General features: G+C 41.9%; 1 protein-coding gene across 3 annotated transcripts in view; it reads left to right on the top strand.

The window, feature by feature from the left end:
• The window catches only part of APBA1 (amyloid beta precursor protein binding family A member 1), a 226399-nt gene that overhangs the window by 143645 nt on the left and 58984 nt on the right, over positions 1-23770 (top strand). For all 3 annotated transcript variants that reach the window (XM_050761928.1, XM_050761926.1, XM_050761927.1), the window contains exon 2: positions 11912-13184. In XM_050761928.1, the coding sequence (XP_050617885.1) occupies positions 11982-13184 (1203 nt within the window). In that variant the 5' untranslated portion in view covers positions 11912-11981. The remainder of the gene's footprint in view (positions 1-11911; positions 13185-23770) is intronic.

Raw genomic sequence — 23770 nt, 5'->3', positions numbered from 1 at the left:
ATGAACAACTGTTCAATTTGTTCTTTGCCTGATATCACTGTTTTCATCTCCTTTGGCAGTATGAATTCATGAACCTCTGAAAACTAACATAGCTTAACTGATTTTAGAGACTTACTATCCTTAATACTGTAGTGTTTGTGTGTGTGTGTGTGTGTGAAAATGGTCCAGATTGATTGTAACTGGTAATTCAATACCCGCCAACTTAGTGTAATGTAGCAATAGAGATAACAGTAGAAAGGAAGTTGTTTAAGAGTATAAAAAAGGGATTGTAACAGAATAAAAATACCAAGTTTGTATAACCTTCAATAAATTATGAAATATGTAGACATTTTTTATTTAATACCAAGGCATTTCACAAAAATTCAGATAGACTTTTAATTGGCTTTGATTTCCAGAGACTGTCTCTTGAGTTTTCTGTAAAATTTGCAAGATCTCCCCTCTGAGTTTCAGTGATTGCCTTAAGCTTATTTCATGTATTTTATTGGAATCAGAATGATAAATGAGTGATTATATTGTTGAAGTGCTAGACAATAGGAAAGTCTGCATAAATTCAAAATTTTCTCTTTAATCAAAGGCTGGGCTGTGATCAGAGCTTTGTGGTTGGCACTACTGAACTAATCCAAGTGGATGAATTAATTTTCCTGCCTGGTTACTATTAGCAAAAATTATACAGATTGCAAGGTGGGATGAAAGTAATAAACCTGATTTTGTAGTCGTCACACAAGAATATAAATATATTCACCCAATTGGCTTCTGTCCTTTTATTTTCCCTGTGAGGATGAAGGCTTATATTAAAGACGTGGCCACTAGCCAAAGCAATTTTTAAAGCCATCTTTTGGAATTAACTTCAGAGCTTATGCCAGAGTCTTTTCAATAATCTTGGCTTCATGCACATCTTCATCTTTTAGGGATATACTTGATATTTGGAGAACATCAAAAAGCATTCACAGCCAAATCTTCTAAATAAGGTGCATGATAAACCTGGATGATACCCTTTGAGGTAAAAAATCAGATATAACAAAAAATGATTATAGAATACTAAAAATGATTTGCTGGTAGTTTCAAAGCCCATAAATTAACTTCGAAATCACTTCCAATATAGGCGTGACCAAAGTGTTTTGAGCAAACACAGTGCCCTTGGAACTTGTAAGTATAGAGTCGGCCAAGGTGACTATTCTAAAAGGGATTACACCAATTTAGATGTTTGTTTAAAAAAATCAATTGTATCACTTTATGGGCTCAGTGTAATGTAATAGGAAGAGCATGAACAGTGAGAACCAGGCAGATCTACCTTCACCCCTTTCAGCTCTAAGTGACCTTGGACAAGTTATTTAAGCTGTCTGAGCTTCTGCTTCATAATCAGAAAATGCAGGTAATAATTCCCACTGGGACTGTTGTGAGGGCTGGAAATATAGTATGTAAAATACCACATATATTGGCCTATGTATAGTTCAGTATTTGTGATTTGTTGTTTGATTGATTTATACCTAGCTTTATTTCAAAATAGATCAAAAGTAGCTTAACTGCTTGTTTTCCACCCCTACATAGCCTCATTTAGGAAATAATAATATTAATAAACGTACCATGTGCTCAAGTCATTTATATTAACATTTTTTTCACAATTTTTAAAAATCTCAACTTTTATATTCAAGGGGTACATGTACAGATTTGTTATCTGGGTATACTGCATGATGCTAAGGTTTGGGATGTGATTGATACCATCGCTCAAATACTGAGAATAGTACCCAATAGTTTTTCAGCTCATACCCTCCTCTGTCCTTCCCCACTCTAGTAGTCCCCACTGTCTATTGTTACCATCTTTATGTCCGTGAGTACCCAATGTTTAGCTCCCACTTGTAAGTGAGAACATGTAGTATTTGGTTTTCTGTTCCTGCATTACTTTGCTTAGGACAATGGCCTTCAGCTGCATGCATGTTACTACAAAGGACATTATTTCATGCTTTTTCATGGCTGCATAGTATTCCATGATGTATGGTGTATATGTGCCACATTTTCTTTATCCAGCCCACCATTGATGAGCACCTAGATTGGTTCCATGTCTGTGCTATTGTGAATTGTGCTGTGATGAACATACAAGTGCATGTGACTTTTTGGTAGAACAACATTCTACCGAGAACAGTTGTCTTTTGGATATATACCCAGCAGTGCAATTGCTGGGTCGAATGGTAGTTCTTTAAGAAATCTCCAAATTGCTTTCCACAGTGGCTAAACTAATTTACATTCCAACCAACAGTGCATAAATGTTCTCTTTTCTCCACAGTCTCACTGGCATCTGTTGTTTTTGAGTTTTTGTAATAGCCATTCTGACTGGGTGAAGTGGTACTTCATTGTGGCTTTGACTTGCAATTATCTGATGATTAGTGATATTGAACATTTTTTCATATGTTTCTTGGTCACTTGTATGTCTTCTTTTGAGAAGTATTTGTTCACGTCTTTTCCTCATTTTTAATGGGGTTATTTGGTTTTTGCTTGTTCAATTGTTTAAGTTCCGTATAGATTCTGGACTTTAGACCTTTGTCAGATGTATAGTTTGTGAATATTTTCACTCATTCTGTAGGTATCTGTTTACTCTGTTGTTAGTTTCTTTTGCTGTGCAGAAGCTCTTTAATTTAATTAGGTTCCACTTGTCAATATTTGTTTTTGTTGCTATTGCTTTTGAGGACTTAATCATAAATTCTTTCCCAAGGCTGATATGGTATTCCCAAGACCAAATGATGTTTTCTAGATTTTCTTCTAGGAGTCTTATAGTTTGGTATTTTACATTTATCTTTAATCCTACTTAATTTTTTATATGGTGAAAAGTAGGGGTCTGGTTTCATTCTTCTGCGTATCACTCGGCAGCTATCCCAGCACCATTTATTGAACAAGGACTCCTTTCCCCATCACTTATTTTTCTTGACTTCAACTGAAGATCAGATGGCTGTAGGTGTGTGGCTTTATCTCTGAATTCTCCATTCTGTTACATTCATCTATGTGTCTGTTTTTGTACCAGTACCATGATGTTTTGGTCCCTGTGGCCTTATAGTATAGTTTGAAGTCTGGTAATGCGTTACCTCTGGCTTTGCTCTTTTTGCTTAGGATTGGCTATTCAGGCTCTTTTGTGGTTCCATATAAATTTTAGAATAGTTTTCTCTAGTTCTGTGAAAAAAATGACGTTGGTAGTTTGATAGGAATAACATTGAATCTGTAAATTGCTTTGGGTATATGGCCATTTCAATGATATTGATTCTTTGAATCCATAGCGTGGAATGTTTTACCCTTTGTTTGTGTTATCTATGATTTCTTTTAGCAGTGTCTTATAGTGCTCCTTGTAGAGATTTTTCTTCTCCTTGCTTAGATGTATTCCTAGATTTTTTTGTGTGTGTGCGGGGGGCGGGGGACGGGGAGGAGGGCAGCACAGGTATTTGAAATGGGATTGAGTTATTGATTCAGCTCTCAGGTTGAACGTTATTGGTGTTTAGACATGCTACTGATTTTTGTACATTGATGTCATGTCCTGAAACTTCGCTGAAGTCATTTATCAATTCTAGAAGCCTTCTGGCATAGTCTTTAGGGTTTTCTGATATAGAATCACATTGTCAGGAAAGAGAGATAATTTTGACTTCTTTTCCTATTTTGATGCCTTTAATTAGTTTCTCTTGCCTGATTGCTCTGGTTAGGACCTCCAATACTATGCTGAATAGGTGGTGACAGTGGGTATCCTTGCCGTGTTCCAGTTCTCAAAGGTAATGCTTCCAGTTTTTGCCCATTTAGTATGATGTTGACTGTGGTTTTGTCATAGATGGCTCTTACTATTTTGAGGTATGTTCCTTTGATGCCTACTTTCTTAAGGGCTTTTATCATGAAGGGATGTTGGATTTCATCGAAAGCGTTTTCCATGTCTGTTGAGATGATCATATAATTTTGGTTTTCAATTCTGTTTATGTGGTGAACCACATTTATTGATTTGCATATATTGAACCAACCTTGCATCCCAGCAATGAAGCCTACTTGATCATAGTGAGTTAACTTTTTGATGTGCTGCTGAATTCAGTTTGCTGGTACTTTTGAGGATTTTTGTGTCTACGTCTGTCAAGGATATTGGCCTCTAGTTTTCTTTTTCCATTGTATCTTTTCCAAGTTTTTGGTATCAGGATAATGGCTGGCTTTGTAGAATGAGTTGGGGAGTCCTTCCTCCATAATTTTTGTAATAGTTTCAGTAGAATTGGTACCAGCTCTTTGCACATCTGGTAGAATTCGGCTGTGAATCCATCTGTTACAGGGTTTTTTCAGTTGGTAGGGTTGTTTTTTTTTTGTTTTTTGTTTTTTGTTTTTTGTATTACTGATTTAGTTTTGGAACTTGATACTGGTTTGTTCAAGGTTTCAATTTCTTTCTGATTCAATCTTGGGAGAGTGTGGGTTTTCAGGAATTTATCCATCTCCACTAGATTTTCTAGTTTGTGTGTATAGAGGTGTTCATAATAGTCTCTGAAGATCTTTTCTATTTCTGTGTGATTGGTTATAATGTCACATTTGTCATTTCTGATTGTGTTTATTTGGATCTTCTCTCTTTTTTTCTTTGTTTATCTAGGTAGCAGTCTATCAATCTTGTTTATCCTTTCAAGTAACCAACTTTTGGCTTCACTGATTCTTTGTATAGATTTTCAGGTCTCAATTTTCTTCATTCTTGCTCTGATTTTAGTTATTCTTTTCTGCTAGCTTTGGGTTAGTTTGTTCTTGTTTTTCTAGTTCCTTTAGGCGTGATGTTAGATTGCTAATTTGAGACCTTTCTAAATTTTTGAGGTAGGCATTTAGCACTCTAAACTCTTCTTTTAACATTGCTTTTGCTGCATCCCAGAGATTTTGGTATCTTGTGTCTCTCTTTTCATTTATTTCAGAGAATGTTTTGATTTCTGCCTTAATGTCATCATTTACCCAAAAGTCATTTAGGAGCAAGTTGCTTAATTTCCATGTAATTGTGTGGTTTTGAGAGATCTTCTTGGTATTGATTTCTATTTTATTCCATTGTGATCCAAGAATATAGCTGGTATGATTTTAATTTTGATTTTTTGAATTCATGGAGACTTGCTTTATGGCCAAGCATGTGTTTGATCTTGGAGTATGTTCCATGTGCATGCAGATGAGAAGAATGTATAGTCTGTAGTTAATGGGTGAAGTATTCTGTAGATGTCTATTAGGTTCAATTGGTCAAATGTAGAATTTAAGTCCAGAATTCTTTGTTAGTTTTTTGCTTTGATGATCTGTCTAACACTGTTAGTGGGGTGTTGAAGTCCCCTACTACTATTATATGGCTAAGTCTTTTTGTAGGTCTAGAAGCTCTTGTTTTATGAATCTGGGTGCTCTAATGTTAGGTGTGTATATATTTATGATAGCTAAGCCTTCTTGTTGAATTGAACCCTTTATCATTATGTAATGCTCTTCTTTGTTTATCACTGATGTACACAAACTCCTCTCTGTGTTAACAACCTGGTATGATGCCTTTTGCTCTTCTTTACATTGCATTTGCCTTATGTCTGACCCCTCTTCTAACACTACTTCTGAATATGCTAAAAGGGACAATTTATTGGAAATGCTCATTAATGATTACTTAAGGAAAGAGCAACTAAAGTAATTTACAGCCTCGCCTTCTATCAATCCCAAATCAACATGAGCCTCTCCTACACATTATGAGATACTTGGATTCAACTGCTGAATCATGAACTATTCTATTTCTAAATGGCGCACTGAAGTGGAATGCTTTTTGTTCACCTTTTCCACCCAAGCTGTGGAACATTCTAGAACCATAGACCAGAAAGCTATCTGTGCTTCACCACTGATAACCTGGATACCCTCATCCTGTAGCCAGGATGCCACAGCACCCCTTCTTCATGTTTTGCAGGTGCCCCTGAGGAGAGGACTATTCTGCCTGTGTCTTCCAGGTCATCCAACTTTTTTTGTAGAGGAGGAGAGATTTTCTTCCATCAGCTGCTCTTCCTCTGTTTGCCTCTGCCTGCCTCCAGAGGTACATGGGTCATCATCAAGGACTTTTATTAGATGATGCCACTTCCTTCCTCAGCTTGCTTGGGATGCTCACTAGCTCATGAAATCCAGAACCCATAAGAACAGCAGCACTTAATATGATTCACAAGGTGTTACAATTGTTGTCATTGTTTGAACTCTAGGCTCCTTTTGTATCTTGAGCATATTTCTATTTTGCACTTACACCAGGTATCATAACTATCAAAGCTGTCTGCCCTGAACCATAGTTTGGTTCACCTAACCTTTCTAATCACTTGTTTCCTCATTTTCAGAAGAGCTGATAATGGCAGTACTCTTCATTGGCTAGTGTGAAGGTTAAACACGTCACGTGGAAGATGCCTAATAGTACCTGGGACATAGTTAGCTAAGCATTTATACTATGCCCTAGAAGGGAATCACTAAAGAGTTTGAGGAGTAGGGTTATGGGATTCAGATTTGTATTTTATAAAGATCAGAGTGCCCCTTGCCTTGCACAGTGACTGGTACATGTCCAATAAATGCCCATTGGATCAACACACTCAAATGCAGGAGAATGTTGAATCATTTGTATTCTTTAGGCACTTAAAGCATTAGAAGAAGTTGAAGGAGTTTGCATGGGTGAATAAGAGCAACAAAAATTTAAGATAGAAGAAATGAGTTCTTCTCCAAAGGCTGATCATGCCAATGTCTAGAAGTCTATAAGGCCCCAACTATTGGGTGGGAGGGGTGGAGGATAAAGATTTTTCCTTTTTCAGTTACTAAAAATTCCTTGACCACCTTCTGTATACCCTCTGTGCTTGGCACCAGAAAATCAAAGGTACGTGACAAGACATCTTTTCTTAAGGACTTGATACTTACAAAGAATTACCACTCAGAATGAGAAAAGCCATGATAAATTTCATATATATATACATATATTTTATATATATAATTATATATATACATACATATACTTTTATATAATATATATATGGCATGTGTGTGAGACAAAGAGAGAAAGGGAAAGGGAGAGAGAGAAAAAGCACAGCGGGCACAAAGGGAGGCTTAGTCGGGACTTTTCAATCCCCTGCTTAAACTCCCCAGCAGCGTGCCACTACACTTGAAATAAAATCCACACCATTTACCATGGTGTACCAGACCCTGCCCAGCTCAGCCCCTTCCCATCTCTTTGTCCCCATCACCCATCACACTGTCCCTTACTGACTCCACACCTGCCTGCAAACATTATTTCTGTCCTTGAACACAGCTGATCCTTTCTTACCTCAAAGCCCTTGCCCTCAGATCTTCACAAGGCCACCTCTTTCTTGATTATTCAGACCTCAACTCAAATATCTCATTCTCTGAATAATATCTACATAATGGCCCTTTCCTCAGTCATTTTCCATGGCATTACTCTGTTGTATTAGCTTCATAAATTGTTTCCCTATGAAGTTATCTTGTTTACTTATTTACATAATTATTGTCTGCCCCTTTTTCCCTCTGCCCCCCACCCGATGCAATAGAATGGGGACTTCCTGAAAGCAGGGAAGCCTCCTCTGGCTTGCTCACTGTTCTGCCCCAGTGCCTCGAGCGTGCCTGGAGGCTGGCACCTAATTGACATTCATCAAGTATGAACATGGCCTGGAGAAGACAAGAAAGATTCACCAAAGAAAAGTTATAAGTTAAAATATGTCATGAATAGGGAGGGCAGTTAGGGCCAACACCAGGACTTTGGCTGTTAGAATGCAGGGTGCAGGGTGAAGTATGGAGATAGACTAAAGGGGTGAAGCATCCCAAGGGCTTTGTTGGCCAGGAATAGGACTCGAGCCCAGACCCCAGAGCTAGAGTGCAGAGATCAAATGTCAGGGGGCCTCCCTTACCAGATGTGTAACCTGGGACAATCCTAACCTTTCTAATCACTTGTTGCCTCATTTTCAGAAGAGCTGATAATTGCAGTACTCTTCATTGGCTAGTGTGAAGTTTAAACGCGTCACGTGGAAAAATGCCTGGTAGTACCTGGGACATAGTTAGCTAAGCATTTATACTGTGCCCTAGAAGGGAATCACTGAAGAGTTTGAGGAGTAAGGTTATGGGATTCAGATTTGTATTTTATAAAGATCATCAGGTTGGCAGTGGGGAGGATGGACTGGAGGGGGCTGATAAAGCAGAGTCAAGGAAGCAACCAGGTAGTGAAGACAGACCAAGACAAAGCAGTGGCAGCAAGGCTGATCCAAGAGTTATTAAGACAGTGGACTCTGGCATCAGTTTGAGGAGGGAGATAAGGGAAGGAGATGATTCAGTGGGTGGCTGGTGGTGCCATTTGCCCATATGGGAAATACAGGAGGGAACCCAGTTTGAGAGCCAGGATGGGAAGGGAGGGTGAGGAGGTGTGATTTCTTCAGCTGTGGCTGGCTGAGTTAAGTGTTATGGAAACTCCAGGTGGAACTTCCCAGAGAGAAAACCCCCACATCTTTCTGATCACAATATAACCCTAACGTGATTAGCATTGTACTTATCAGTACTTAATAAATATTAGCACTTAATATTTGGTGTTTAAAATTTTTGCTTTTGAAGAAAATATTGTGAGAAACATTTTTGTCCACATTCAAGTTTTTTTCCTTTTAGACTTCTATATGTAGAATTACTGGGGCAAAAGGTATGTTATCTTTTGAAGAATTTAATTCATCTTGCCAAATTGCTTTTCAAAAATTTCATCCCAACAATATACTCCCACAATAACCTGGGATTTTTAAAAAGCAGCTTAAATGTTTTTTATAAATACCACTCCCAAGTTGCCAGGGTATGGAGAACAGTCCTCTTGTGTGTAGGGATAAACCTAAGCATCAACTTCAGCTCCTTCCTTAAAAATTAACAATTGCCTTTTTGTCGTAGGGAAACTCCCAAAGTCAATGTCTGTTATTCATTAACATGTTGCAATACCACAACCCAAATCATATTTTTGAAAACACGATGATGTGTAAAATACAAACACTATATATGTGAATACTCCCATGAGGTCTGTGGATGGGGGTATAAGGAGAAGGCACTTAGAGAACAAAAAGTTCTGTTGTAGTTTTTACTACATTAACACTGTCTTCCACCACCCCCTGCCCCACCAGAGAACTTCCTTTACCACAGTTTAGTGGATATACACGGAAGGAAATTCCATTTCCTTTGAATCAATACATGGGTTATAAGAGGGTACCATTCACCAATTTTAACCCAGAATAAGCTAAAACTTCTTTTAATACATATGTCAATAGATTTTCATCAAGCTAAAGAAGAGCCATTTTCCCTGAAGACAGCATTTTGGTCAGTTCCACATACGGTTATCATGAATTGTTGGTCATTCAGGTGCTTTCTGTGGTTTTTGTTACTGTTTTTCTTACACTGACCACATACAACTGAGACACCTCAGGGTAACAGAACCCAAGAAAGTCTATGATATGTTTGCTATCCTTTTCTGTGAATGCTCGCTTTGTGTTTATTAGAATTAGATTTGTACATTACAAAACCAATGTAGATTTAATGAAGATTTGTCTGTTGTCTTTTTTAGAAAGTCCTTATGAAGGAAACTTGGGTACACTGTTCTTGTCCATGTGTTGTATTGAGTTGAATATTTGTTTTGTGTTTCTCATAATCCTCTGGAGGCCATTTAACTCGGTGGCCTGCAGCAGCAACACTTGCCTCTTCTGTTTAGAGCAAGGGTCCCGAACCACTGGGCCGTGGACCAGTATCAGTCCATGGCCCATAGGAACTGGGCTGCACAACAGCAGGTGAGTGAGCATTACCACCTGAGCTCCACCTCCTGTCAGATCAGCAGCAGCACTAGATTCTCCTAGGAGCATGAACTCTATTATGAATTGCACATGCAAGGGATCTAGGTCGTGCACTCCTTATGAAAATCTAACTGATGGCTGATGATCTGAGGTGGAACAGCTTCAATCATTCCCCACCCCACCCTGCCACTGGTTTACAACCTTAACCATCCATCAAGGTTTGAAGGGAGATTCATAGCTTTTGGAAGACTTTCTTACACTTAGTCCACAGTTGCTGTTCTCAGGAGTTAATGGGAGGAGCCCACAATTATTCAAAAGAGGCTGGGTCTAATTTGTATCAAGTGGGACTCACGTCAAGTAGGGAAGCAATAAAGACTGTTCATCTCTTGTAAATCATGCGTCTTTTCTTCTAGTGAGCACAAATCAGGGGTGGATCCATCAAAGAATGGGAAGACATGATACTTTTGCTTGAATGTGGACTTGGTAGCTCCAAAATGGTCTCCTTTGCTATTGGGATGGTCATCAATGCTTGAAGGAAATTGCTGTGGTTGTGATGGGGGGTTTAGTAGTATATAATGCATCTCACTACTAGAGAGTCAATCAGATGTCCCTGGTCCTCCTGGGGCTGTCTGCTGTTATATTTAAGAGTTCACTTCCCATCCATTGTGTCCATTTGTAAGAGAGGCTCTCCAAAAGAACACAATAGCAAGTTTACACATACTGTTGAGCCTGTTTACCACAGCGATCTCAAAATCATAGTGGTCCTACCTGTTTTGTTGTTGTTCTTTACATTCTTTGTGTCTATTTCTATACACTGCACCGATTATACTATAAAGCTATTTTGTGATAAGAAGAATTGAGAGAGACTGAAACCAAATCTTTCTCTCGAGCTACAAAAGTTATCTGAAAATAGAAAGAGACCTACCCATATTTTTTAAAAATTACACTTGTTATCCAGTTATAGCTATAATGGCAACTTATAAAACCATAGAATTTTAGATGTAGGTTATATGGGGAAAGTGAATATAGTCCTCCCTTGGTATCTGTGGGGGTTGGTTTCAGGACCCCAGTGGATATAAAAATCCATTATAAAATGGTATAGTATTTGCATATGATCTATGCACATCCTTCCATATACTGTAAATCATCTCTAGATTTCTTATAATACCTAATACAATATAAATGCTATGTAAATTGTTGTTATACTTTATTTTTACTTGCATTCTTTTTTATTGTTGTGTTGTATTGGATTTTTTTCCCTAATATTGTCTCCGTGGTTGGTTGTATCCTGGATGCTGAGTGCGCAGTAGGGAGGCCTGACTATTAGAAACCAGCTGCTGTGTAACATTGGCCTCTAGGAAAACGTGTCTCCTGGTCAAACAAGTTAGGGAAAGCCTGTATCCTGTATCTTCCTCCTTCTGGATATTAACAATGAAAAGTCAACTGTAACTCAGCATTTTCCAAACTTATTTGATTACAGAATCTTTTTTACCCTGTATAATAGCTGTTAACACCCTGCGTGTAGGAAATGAGTCCAGTCACACCATGGAGGTCCAGAAAATTAAGCCACTTGCCTGAGGTCACAGAGCAGTAATGACAGAGCCATGGCGGGACCCCACTGCTAGCTGATAGCCTCCCTCAGAATGGCTGCATACTTGTGTTGCCAGCAATGGCTTCAAAAGATGTTCAAGATTATGTTTCTTTGAAATTGATTTAAAGAGTGATTTCTAAAGTTGTAGGATCCTAGTTTAATTTGGAGAGATTTATCTGTTAGCATATAGAAAATGTGTCAATTGGCCCATTCAATTTAGTAGTACTCTTTATTCAGATGCATCAGAAATGGGACCCGAATCGTATGCATGGTGGAGAACAAAACGTTCCTGAGGCGCTCAGTGTGAGGGGTGGGGAACGGAGAAAGCCAATAAGCAATTAAACAAGTAGATATGTAGTTACAAATTATGCTGCGTGCTATGTATGTGCTGTCAGATTGAGCTTAAATTTGCAGTCATTTTTTAATTGACCCAGAACCAAAGGAATCAATAGCAGTTGTTTTTATGGTTATCTGAATATTGAATATTCAGCTCATAACGACAGTTTGCACCACGTGACAGCCTCTCCCCTTCTTGTTTTTCCAGCCCAGTGGAGCAAAATGAGAGCGCAGTGAGCCAGGCCCAGCTTCTCTCCTAGCCATCCCCGACTCCCACCATGAACCACTTGGAGGGGTCTGCGGAGGTGGAGGTGACCGACGAGGCGGCAGGTGGGGAGGTGAACGAGTCGGTGGAGGCCGACCTGGAGCACCCCGACGTAGAAGAGGAGCAGCAGCAGCAGCCGCCACAGCAGCAGCACTATGCGGGCCGCCACCAGCGCGGGGGCGCCCTCGAGGACCTCCGCGCCCAGCTCGGCCAGGAGGAGGAGGAGCGTGGGGAATGCCTGGAGCGCTCAGCCAGCACCGAGAGCGGCTTCCACAACCACACGGACACCGCCGAGGGCGACGTGATCGCCGCGGCCCGCGACGGCTACGATGCGGAGCGTGCACAGGACCCCGAGGACGAGAGCGCCTACGCTGTGCAGTACCGGCCGGAGGCCGAGGAGTACACGGAGCAGGCGGAGGCCGAGCACGCCGAGGCCACGCACCGCCCTGCACTGCCCAACCACCTGCACTTCCACTCGTTGGAGCACGAGGAGGCCATGAACGCGGCCTACTCAGGCTATGTCTACACGCACCGGCTCTTCCACCGCGGCGAGGACGAGCCCTACGCTGAGCCCTACGCCGACTACGGTGGTCTTCAGGAGCACGTGTACGAGGAGATAGGGGACGCGCCGGAGCTGGACGCGCGCGATGGCCTGCGGCTCTACGAGCAGGAGCCCGACGAGGCGGCCGCATACCGCCAGGAGGCCCTGGGCGCGCGGCTGCACCACTACGACGAGCGCTCAGACGGCGAGTCTGACAGCCCCGAGAAGGAGGCCGAGTTCGCGCCCTATCCGCGCATGGACAGCTACGAGCAGGAGGAGGACATCGACCAGATCGTGGCCGAGGTCAAGCAGAGCATGAGCTCGCAGAGCCTCGACAAGGCGGCCGAGGACATGCCCGAGGCCGAGCAGGACCTGGAGCGACCCCCTACCCCGACCGGGGGTCGCCCCGACAGCCCCGGGCTGCAGGCACCGGCGGGGCAGCAGCGGGCGACAGGCCCCGCTGGCGGCGGCGAAGCAGGGCAGCGGTACAGCAAGGAGAAGCGCGATGCCATCTCGCTGGCCATCAAGGACATCAAGGAGGCCATCGAGGAGGTGAAAACCAGGACCATCCGTTCGCCTTACACCCCCGACGAGCCCAAAGAGCCCATCTGGGTCATGCGCCAGGACATTAGCCCCACCAGGGACTGTGACGACCAGAGGCCGATGGACGGAGATGTAAGTCGGTGCGGGTTCGGGCTTCCTCGGCCCCATGCGGCGGGAGGGAAGATGGCGCCCCATGGCCTTGTGTGCCCTTGGGTAGTGGCTTTATGGGAAATGGTCTGTGGGGAGGCTAATAACTTTTCCACCCTAAGCCTCAGAAGCAGGTTGCACCTAAACTCTCAAATACCAGCGGGAGAGAAAGTGTTGAATGCACTCGTCAGATTGTTAGCAGGATGGCTTCAAATCAGTGCTTCCCACACTGTGCCTGGAGGCCTTGTGAGAAATGCTTTCTTGGGTACATTGCCCTCCACCCCCAGTTTCTGATTCAGAAAGAGTGGGGTGGGGCCCGAGAATTTGTATTTCTAATGCCAAATAAAAAACAAGCCCTGACTGAGGAAGGAGAGACTTCCTTGGAAAGGATTATTGCAAAGGGGAGAAAGATACTGTTTCATTATAGGGAGGAAGGACTGTTGCGGTAGGAGAACCTCTGACCTTAAGATCTTTAAGGGTCTCTAGGGTTAGGAACAAGGGGGAAGTTGTTTTATAGGGAGGAGTAGCTAAGTAGAAAGAACGGGGTGTGTGAAAGTGGCGTGAAAAGGGTGGGAGTTGAATGTGCCGTGGATCAGAGAATGTTTCTACCTGAGACCAGCGTTTTCTCAGGAGTGGTAGTATGCTGGCCAAAGTTCACGCACCTGGAGGAAGGAGAGACCCTTAACCAAAGTTTGGTTAGCAAGCAGTTCAGCTGATGGTTGGTGAAGAAAGAATGGAAATGTGGAGGGTCTGCGTCTGGCCTTGTCATAGGTAAACAAGAGGAGCATCCCTATCCCTGTTCTAAGTCAGAGGAGAAGGAGTTTCCCAGAACACAAAAGGATGGGAGTATTTCTTCATTTTGTTTCTCTGGTTCTCAGGTAAAGTTCAATGTTGTCACTGACAAGTTCCTAAAAATGTTGGTCCCAGGACCACAATTTGAGAACTGCCTTAAATCAATCCCTTGAAGATTTGGGATGGGTAGTGTGCCCTCTTTGGAGGAAATCCTTCCGAGCCTTTTTCTGCCAGGGGTTTCTGCAGTTTTTTTTGTTTGTTTGTTTGTTTGTTTGTTTTGTTTTGAGATGGAGTCTTGCTCTGTCACCCAGGCTGGAGCTCAGTGATGCGATCTCTGCTCACTGCAACCTCTGCCTCCTGGGTTCAAGCAATTCTACCTCAGTCTCCCGAGTAGCTTGGATTACAGGCAAGTGTCACCACGTCCAGCTAATTTTTGTATTTTTTAGTAGAGACGGGGTTTCATAATGTTGGCCAGGCTGGTCTCGAACTGCTGGCCTCAAGTGATCCACTCACCTCAGCCTCCCCAAGTGCTGGGATTACAGATGTGAGCCACAGCATCTGGCCGGTTTCTGCAATTTTTTTGTTTCGGTTTGGTTTTTTGAGACAGAACTGTACTCTTTTTGCCCAGGCTTCAGTGGAATGGTGCGATCTTGGCTCACAGCAACCTCCACCTCCCAGGTTCAAGTGATTCTCCTGCCTCAGTCTCCTGAGTAGGTGGCATGACAGGCGCATCCACCATGCTCAACTAATTTTGTATTTTTAGTAGGGATGGGGTTTCACCATGTTGGCTAGGCTGGTCTTGAACTCCTGACCTCAGGTGATCTGCCTGCCTTGGCCTCCCAAAGTGCTGGGATCACAGGTGTGAAACACCCTGCCCGGCCTCTGCAGTTTTTTCACCCACCCTATGCCTCATTGTGGGCTTCAGTAGGTGCATAATTTTCACATCTGGTTGTATCAGGTCATCCTTCCCACTTCACAAAAGATATGTATTCTGTTTTAAACCAAATTGTGTTTCATTGTGAAGAGCTACACAAAGTAATTGATACCACTGTTGACATTTTCCATTTTTGAAATACCTAGGAAATGTTATAACATGGCAAGCTTAGGTGTCATTATCTGTTCAGAATACATCAGAAAGACTAACTTTTGCTCTGACTCCTTTGCTATAAAGATTCTCTCTGCTTCTACTCTCCCTTTCCATACTCTTGAATAATTTTTAAGCCTTTCATTTTAAAATGGATCTTAGAGTAAGATAAGGGTCAAGAGCTTATATTCAATTTCATTTAATTCTACATTTTATGATTGCACCAGGACGTTTCTCAATACATATCTTTCGAGTGAGAAACCATTATTGTAAGGTATTTGTTCATTTTACTTACACATAAAGAGCTATGCAGGTCAGAGTGGTAGCATTCACCTCCTCTTTAAGGAATAGTCAGCATTTGCTGTTAGCGGATTAGAAAAGGTTGGAAACCAGTAGGGAAGGGAACTTCATTTCTCTCCAGCAAGGGGGCAGCATTGGGTCAGTGAGTTCAGACATATCCTGTCTCTCTCTTTTCTAGGCTTCTGATTCAGTGAAAAACAGGTGCACTCACATGTAGAATTCTCCTTGACCTCCAGCTGTCTCCAGATTCCTCCCAGCTAGGAGGGATTGCAGCAAGCATTTTGCAAATGAGGTGGAAATAGAGCAGGTTTTCAAAAGTAGGGAGTTGGCAAAAGGCTGACTTCTGTATCCTTTTAGAAACCTGGAAAGCCACCAGAGGAAAAAGCTGCAGGCACAGTTGGTCCAGATGCTGGCCTCTTCCTTCAGCTTTCTCCAGTGCGCCAGCTCCTTGAAATGACCTGCTTAACCAATTGCCCCTGCAGCCTCCCAGTGAGCCCACAGCATAGCCTATGGTAGGGCTAGAGGCTGGCTTTTATTCATTTGAACTAGGAGAACAACTTAACTCTCTTGCATGCTGTTTCATTCAAAAGGTAAAATTAATTATAGAACATTGTATGATGCTTTAGGAACCCACTATGTCAGAAATTCAGCTTGATGCTAAGAAATCAGTATGGATCACTGGGTTATGAATAGTTAATATGAAGTGAAACTGAAAACCTGTGCTTTAGAGTATTCCAGCAGTCATTTTTAAGCTATTTGTGGGTTGTATTTCATCTGTCATGCCATATTTATAGGAAAGACCTTCCTTTGCTGCCTCTGTAATGGTCTTATGAGAATATAATGATATTATATTCTGTTGATTTCCATCTCAGCATCAAAAAATATTTACTGAACACTCATTCTCCATGTACGCTGTTATAGAAAATGGAAAGGTGTTTTAAAGCCATGTGGCCTGAAGTCTGTCTGGGTGATACTTATTAGAAATGCAAGTTACTGCCCTTCCTTTCCAAACCAGAATACCTGATGTGGGGCTCAGTGATCTGGTTTTTTGTTTCATTTTATTTTATTTTGTTTTGTAAACTTTCTCTGAGATTCATGAGCATTTGAAAGATTGAGAAGTAATGATTTAAAGGAAAAAATGTATTATCTGGGCACTTTCCCCATGTCAGTGCTGTGGATATAAGATTTAACTAAATCTTTTATTAGCACAGATAAAGTTTTAACAAAAAGAGCTATCTCACTGTGATTATGGTCAGCAGACCTGGAGAAATGGTATTCTTACAAAAGCAGTATTTTGAGTATTTGCATTCTCAAAGTGGCAAGATCAGAAACTATAATGAAGCAAATAAAAGGAGACAAAAAAACCTGTATTGCCATTTGTCACCCACCATTGCTAATTGCTAAATCTGCTTTTAACACTACTTTTAATTCCCCCAGAACTTAAGCACTTTTTTCTTGGAGCAAACTGGCATTTGTTTGCTGGTGAGTTGTGTAGAGAGAGAAAACGGGATTGCTTTTCCATAAGAGTTTACTGAACACATCTATTACATGCTCAGCACTGAGAGAAAATAACTGTGTTCTAAACATTTGAAAAAATACTTAATGTGCTTTTCTTCTAGTAAGGGGTTTCCATTTTCTAAATATATGCTTGAGAAGTATCTCCCAATCCCCTTCTTGAAAAATATTGATAATGAAGACCTGTCCTTTTCCTTTTTTTTTGTTTTGTTTTGTTTTTGAGATGGAGTTTTGCTCTGTTGCCCAGGCTGGAGTGCAGTGGTGCAATCTTGGCTCACTGCAACCTCCACCTCCCAGGCTCAAGCAATTCTCCTGTCTCAGCCTCCCAAGTAGCTGGGACTACAGGTGCATGCCACCATCCCCATCTAATTTTTGTATTTTTTAGAAGAGACGGGGTTTGTGCCATATTGGCCAGGCTGGTCTTGAACTCCTGACCTCAGGTGATCCACCTGCTTCAGCCTCCCAAAATACTGGGATTACAGGCATGAGCCACCAAGCCCAGCCTGAAGACCAGTTCTGAAAACCCATAGCCTACTGATCTGTCTATAGGCAACAGAATCATTCAAGAACAGAGTCACAGTAGACTCAGGGAGATTGATGCTAGCAAGCACACGGTGTAAACTGGATGGTTTTGGCTACTTTAAGTGGTGTGGTATATAGCTTGAGATGATGTTTATCTCTTCTCCCTCCTAGAATTCCAGTAAAATAATAAAAAGCACAAACGCTGACAGAGGAAACAGTAACAGATGAGCACAACAAAATTTGACAACACGCAAGTGGTAACTGGCTGTGATGGAAGGGTTAGTGTGCCCCAGGATTTCCAGTTCTTTTATTTTTTCAAACACGGAGAAGACTGCACTTCCTCATCCTCTAGAAGTTAAGCATGGCCAGGGAAACGTGAGCCCTGAAGTGTATTGCTTCCAAGTGGGAGCAGCTAAGACCATGCTTTCTTCCCCGGTGGAAACAAACCCCAAAGCCTTATGTTAAGGGGGCAGCCTCACAAGATGGCTGTGCCCCTGTCAGCACAGGTCCCATGAAACCACAATGAGTAGGGCTCCCTGGGACATGTATTCTGAGAGAGGAATCAACCTTTATCGTTTTAAGCCACAGAGATTTTTGGGGTGGTTTGTTATCACCGCACAGCCTGGTCCATCCTGACTAACACACTGATGAGGTTTCTGTTTTCTGTCTTCTGCCAAGTGTTTGTGAGGATGTGTGCAGTAGACACCCCCCCAAAAAGACTTAAGAATTTGAGACACAGATACCTCAGGTGGCAGATATATGAGGAGTATGGCTGAAAACAAGAAGAGGATTCTTTGGAAGCCTGTCACAGGAGACATTAAACTTCCTGGTGCCTTCTCCAACCCATGAAGCCAGGCGACTCCTCCTGTCCGCAGAAGATGGGAGGCTTCTGTAAGGAAAGGGTGAACCAGAGGAGCACTGAAACTGGGGACATGGCAACAGTTGGAAATGGAAACAAGGTACCTTGGGAAACACAGGGCCCACTAAGCAGCGAGACCCAGAGAATGCCTTACAACTCTTAGTTGTCAGGCTTAGAATCCAACCCACTCAGGACCCCTAGTCCCCAGCAGATGAGTGTATTCCTCTCTGAGGTAACAGGCCCAAGAGAAAATACTACAGATACTGATGTTTGGGGGCTTCCCAGTATACTACTTGGCTTTCCACCTGATCACCCCATAGTGACGGCTCCTGCATCATAAGCACATGATCTTCCAGTAGGCGTTTTGGGGATTTACTCTTAAGTATAAGTGAACAGCCAAGGATCACCAGACATTTAAAGAACATCTCTCACATCAAAGACAAAGACATAAAGCAAATGGAAAGTCACTTGGAGAAATCAAGGCAGCAAAATTGAGGAAATCTTCAAAACAGTAAAACAAGTATGGCAAAAGTAGTAGGAACAAAGATAAAACAGAAGGGGAAATAATGAAAGACCATGTCCTGGAGGCAAAGAACACAGGAACTTCCAGATTAAAAGAGTCTGCTGGGCACCTATCTAGAATAATGAAATAGAAAAGACCCACAGAAGTTTCAGAACTGGAGGGAGAAAGAGAAGATTGTACAGGCTTTCGAGAAATAAAACCAACAATGATCAGGAAACACAATGATGTTGGACTTTTCACAAGCAACACTGGAAACTGGGGGACCTACAGCCAGTCTATCTTCAATTCAGTGTGAAGGTGCAATAAAGATGTTTTCAGACATGCATGGTCCCAGAAAATTTACTTCACATGCACCCTTTCTTAGGAAACTACTGGAGGATTGCTCTTCTTGCATGGGAGCATAAACCAAGAAAAAGATGCAAGATCCAGGAAACAGGGAACCCAACCTGGGAATGCAGCAGAGAGAATCTCCAGGTGATGGGAAAGGAGATCCCAGGATCACAATGGTGCAGAAGTCCAGCCACCAATCCCATGTGGCCTGCCGCTCGCAGGGTTCCAGTTAGTCTCTAGAAAGAGTGGAACTGAGAGATTTCCTGATAAATTTATGCCACCAGGAGTTTTAGATGGTTTTAGGAGAGTTTGGCATAAGTTATTGATCAGTCCATAGAAGACTAAGCAAACGGAAAAACAATTCCATTATTTACCTCAGTAAAAGCAATTGTTATATTGGCAAGAAATGCAATAATAATATGCGTTGTAGCTCAGCAGGGAAGAGTATAGTCTTCAGAACACAAGCACTGAATATTGATTAACCAGAAATTGTAGTATTGAGAGGATGAGGGTGCATGTAACATGAAAGAGGTAAACCTTAATTGTTTGTAGTAGAGCCAGGAAATAATATCTAAAATTGAAAAACCAAGGTAAGGCAGTATAAACATGCTATTTATGAATATGGAAATAAATACCAGGGAAAAATGCTAGAAGAGCGGGACCATGGCATGGGAGGGAGAGCGAAGACTTCGATTTTTGCCATAAACTGCATGATATCATTTGACTTTTAAAATTACATTCATGTATTTCTTTGCTTTAATTGAAAAATATGCAAGAGTAGAAATCCTTTAGAGATGACTCACAAAGGAACCATCTCATGTTACTGCTTTCCTGGAGACACAAAGGCAAACACTTCTGTACATTTTGTGCACAATTTCTAAGAAACAACTGCTTTATTAACTATGTTACGTGGTAAGATGAGTGCACTAAGTTTTTAATTTCCTGCAGTGTTTGTGTTAAGCACACATACTTGCATTTGACTTACATGACACACATAAGAGTAAAGAAATAAAAAGTAGGTCAAGGCGGGAACTGTACTACTTAAGGTGAAGAACGCTAATTGGTAAATGAATTTACACCTTGAAAATGAAAAACCTGAAGAGTGCAGGAGCGGTGGACTTGATAGTGTGCTTAGTTTGGAAAGCATAGAACAGTTATGGGAAGGATAGCAAGAATACTAACTGCAGTGGGAGCGATGCTTGCTGAGGTGAAATGTGATGCGTTCATTTCTCCTCGGGTTTGTATACTTATGTAGGTTAATGGTCTTTACTTCAAAAATGAAATGTTTTTGAGATGACTTCTTTTACCAGGGTGCATTTAGTGGCGCATTCTGCAACTTAGGATCTGCAGTAAAGTGTCATTTCTGTCCGTGGGGAATAATGCTCTAAGAGACCTTAGTTGTCAATAACAACAACAAAATGAGGCGTTTTTCTGTGAACTGTGAGAACCTAATGCAACTGGAGTAATTTTTTTAAAGATTTAATGATCTTACTGGTACACCTTTAAAATGAAAAGGCTTCACCTTGAAATCCCATTTGAAGAGTAAATGATTCATTTCAATCAAGAAAAAGAAAAACAAAAGGAGATGGGAGAATGTTTGCTTTTGATCTCACCACCTGGATTGGAAGTATTGCCTCCAATTATTTTAACTTGTCTTTAGAGTTTCACCTGTCAGTTCAGCTCTAGGCAAGACGTGTTGCCTGGCAGGTGTCTCCCCCACTGACATCAGACCATCACCACCTAGAAATAACCAGAGCAAAACTTGTCCGGTGATCTGCACACCAGAAGGCAAGTTCTCCAGTTACTTTGTGCTCTGTAGAATAAAAGAAAGTGATGGAGAAGATTGATCTTTTTTAACCCTCTGGGCTCCAATTTTTTTCTCTTTGCCTGACCCCTTTCCCAAGAGGAATCTTTCTCAACTTTTTTGATGGATTGTCTCACCAGACATTATATATGTGAAACTGTGCCAAGAAGTGATGGGACAAACAACATGGAAAGAAATGGACGATTTAGCGAGAGAGAATTTTGTTGTCAGTTTCCAGTTAGAGTTGCAGCTCATAGGCCACAGTTCGGGCATCTGACATGCTTGCTGAATAAGTGTATGCTCAATCAACTGCCCAGTAGTCTTTAGAAAAATTGTGTCCTCTGCCCCAACTATGCACTCTTTAGAGACAGTCTCACTCTGTGACCCAAGCTGGAGTGCAAGGATACAATCCTAGCTCACTGCAGCCTTACACTTCTGGGCTCAAGCAATCCTCCTGCCTCAACCTACGTAGTAGCTAGGGCTACAGGTGCATACCAGCATGCCCAGCTAATTAGTGTGTGTGTGCACGTGCGCATGTGTGTATGTTTGTGTGTGCATGTGTGTTTTGTAGAGACAGAGTCTTGTTATGTTGCCCAGGCTGGTCTCAAACTCCTGTCCTCAAGCATTGGCCTCTCAAAGTGTCATATTACAGGCATGAGCCACCATGCCCAGCCACTCTCATTTTTTCTGTGATAAGTGTACTGGGGCTGTATTGGAGAGGAAGGGAAGGTGCTGGGAGAGGAACAGATATATCATAGATAATTGAATTTCATATGTAACCCAGTTGTATCCTGGAGCCCATGTTGTCCTGGAAGTTATGAAATGTGATTTGAGTATAAACAGAATCATCTTTAAAATGAAAAATACTCCAATTACACGTGTAACTGGCAGCATGTTCTGAGTCCAAAAATGTAGTTTCTCAATCCACTTGTTTTGAAACAGTCTTCGCTGACTGCTTTCTTGAGAGCAGCCATAAGAGAGGAGGATTTCTGTTTAGACACAGGCCTCTTCACTCCCCTGAGGAGTTCCACTTGCAGTTTTTCTCCTGTTGTTTCTCATATTGAGACAACAAACATTCAACTTGACAGGCCTAGCTGACCCCTTGGTCAGACCCTACCCATGGGATACCAAAAAGTAAGTAAATAAGTCTGGTAATGGATTGAAGGAGATTTGGAGCCAGTCTGAACATTTTGGCCCCAGTTTACCCAGAAGGAGTAGCTGAAAATAGACGACTTTTTGTGACCCAGGAGAATTATGAAATGTGATTTGACTATAAATGTGATCATCTTTAAAATGAAAAATGCTAAATGTCTTTATGCTTATCTGGACTGGCCTCTACTCCGTGCTTGTAACCTCGCGGATCTCGCCTCTATCCAGGTCACATTCCAATTAAATAAAGTCAGGGCCTGGCTCTCTAAACAGATTTCAAGGCCCCAGACTTCTTGATTAGAGCCTTTGGAGGTTGGCTCTTGGCACGGGTATTAATGAGATTCAGTCAAAATTGGTAAGCACTGGCTTAGGCTGTGGACCAGAGTTTAACACTCAATTCTTTAGGATCTCATTTTCCACTTTTCTTGCACGCGTTAACCTGTTGCTTCTGTAATTCACTGTCGGCGTCTCATCCTTCTGTATCTCCCTCAGAGCAAGTCACACAGATGCGCTGCTCAGAGTGTCCACCATATGTAAATCTTTGGCTCACAGTTGATCTGTTGCAGTCACCTTGGGTTGGTCACCTGCTTTCCTCCCAGGCTTCAGTTTCCTCGTCGGTAAAATGAGTTAATCAGATTTCTGTCCCAGGGTAGCTATGAGAGAAAATGGTTTTGCAGATATTGAATCCTGTATGGAAATGTGAAATAAGAATCACAAGTTTGATGTGTCAGTTACATTTGGAAGTCAAAGCTCACTTAACATTTGGGATTGGTCACTGGCGAACTGAATTAGGGGGCTGGCCTTTAGCGGCCCTTCCTCACCCTCTCTGGGCTGGTGTTTCCTTTCTGCTGTCCTCAGCACTCAGATCCCCCCCTGGGCTGCCCAGCCTGGTCGGGCACTCAGGTGACCCTAGTTCTCAGCTTCCACCTTAAGCAGCATTATACCGTCAGCCTTTTCTTCCAGGGTTGGTCTGATTAAGTCAAACTAAACTGCTAATTAGTGATAATGGCAACATGCACCGCACCTCCAGATAACATTTACCTTTTATTGGCATTTTACTCCTGATTCCAGAGACCACTGGAGAAAGTATTTTGAAGCAGGAAACCATTTCAGCACTAATGCTTCTTAATCAGAAACCAGCCGCTCTCCTGCTGAGACAGAGGTATTGTCAAAATCCTGGGAAGTGAGGGCTTGGTGTGAACTCTTGCCCTGATCATGTGTACTTTTACATCCACATTATTTTTTAATTTCAAGAAAAATGTTACAGTGAGGGTGTAGGAGCACCATGGCTTCATCTGGGACCTTGATTTTCTTGATGTTACCCCCTCCCTGCCCTGAATTCAGCATGCCACCGACATGGATTTTTTTTTTTTTTTTTTTTTTTTGACCGTTGCTAGGAGACTTCTGATCAAGGTCAAGTGCACATGCTAATTCATTAAGACTTGTTAGCAGCATCTTATCCTGTCGACCTTGCTGTTGTGTTGTCAAGCTTACAAGGACAAGTGAAAAGAACTGTCTTGCTGCCAAAGGATTCCATTTTTTGTGAAGGATTCTTGTTAAGGTATTCTGAACTGAGAGATTTCCTCTTGCTGATTACACCTTGCAGAGTTCTGGCCAGACAAAATTTTTCCAGGATGTGGTTAGCAAAGGATGAAGTTGAAATGGGATCTGAAATCAAGTAGACAGAATTTGG

The sequence above is a fragment of the Macaca thibetana genome, chromosome 15 (assembly GCF_024542745.1).
Source record: "Macaca thibetana thibetana isolate TM-01 chromosome 15, ASM2454274v1, whole genome shotgun sequence".
In the NCBI taxonomy this organism is placed as follows: domain Eukaryota; kingdom Metazoa; phylum Chordata; class Mammalia; order Primates; family Cercopithecidae; genus Macaca; species Macaca thibetana.
This window is presented reverse-complemented; position numbering and strand designations above follow the sequence as displayed.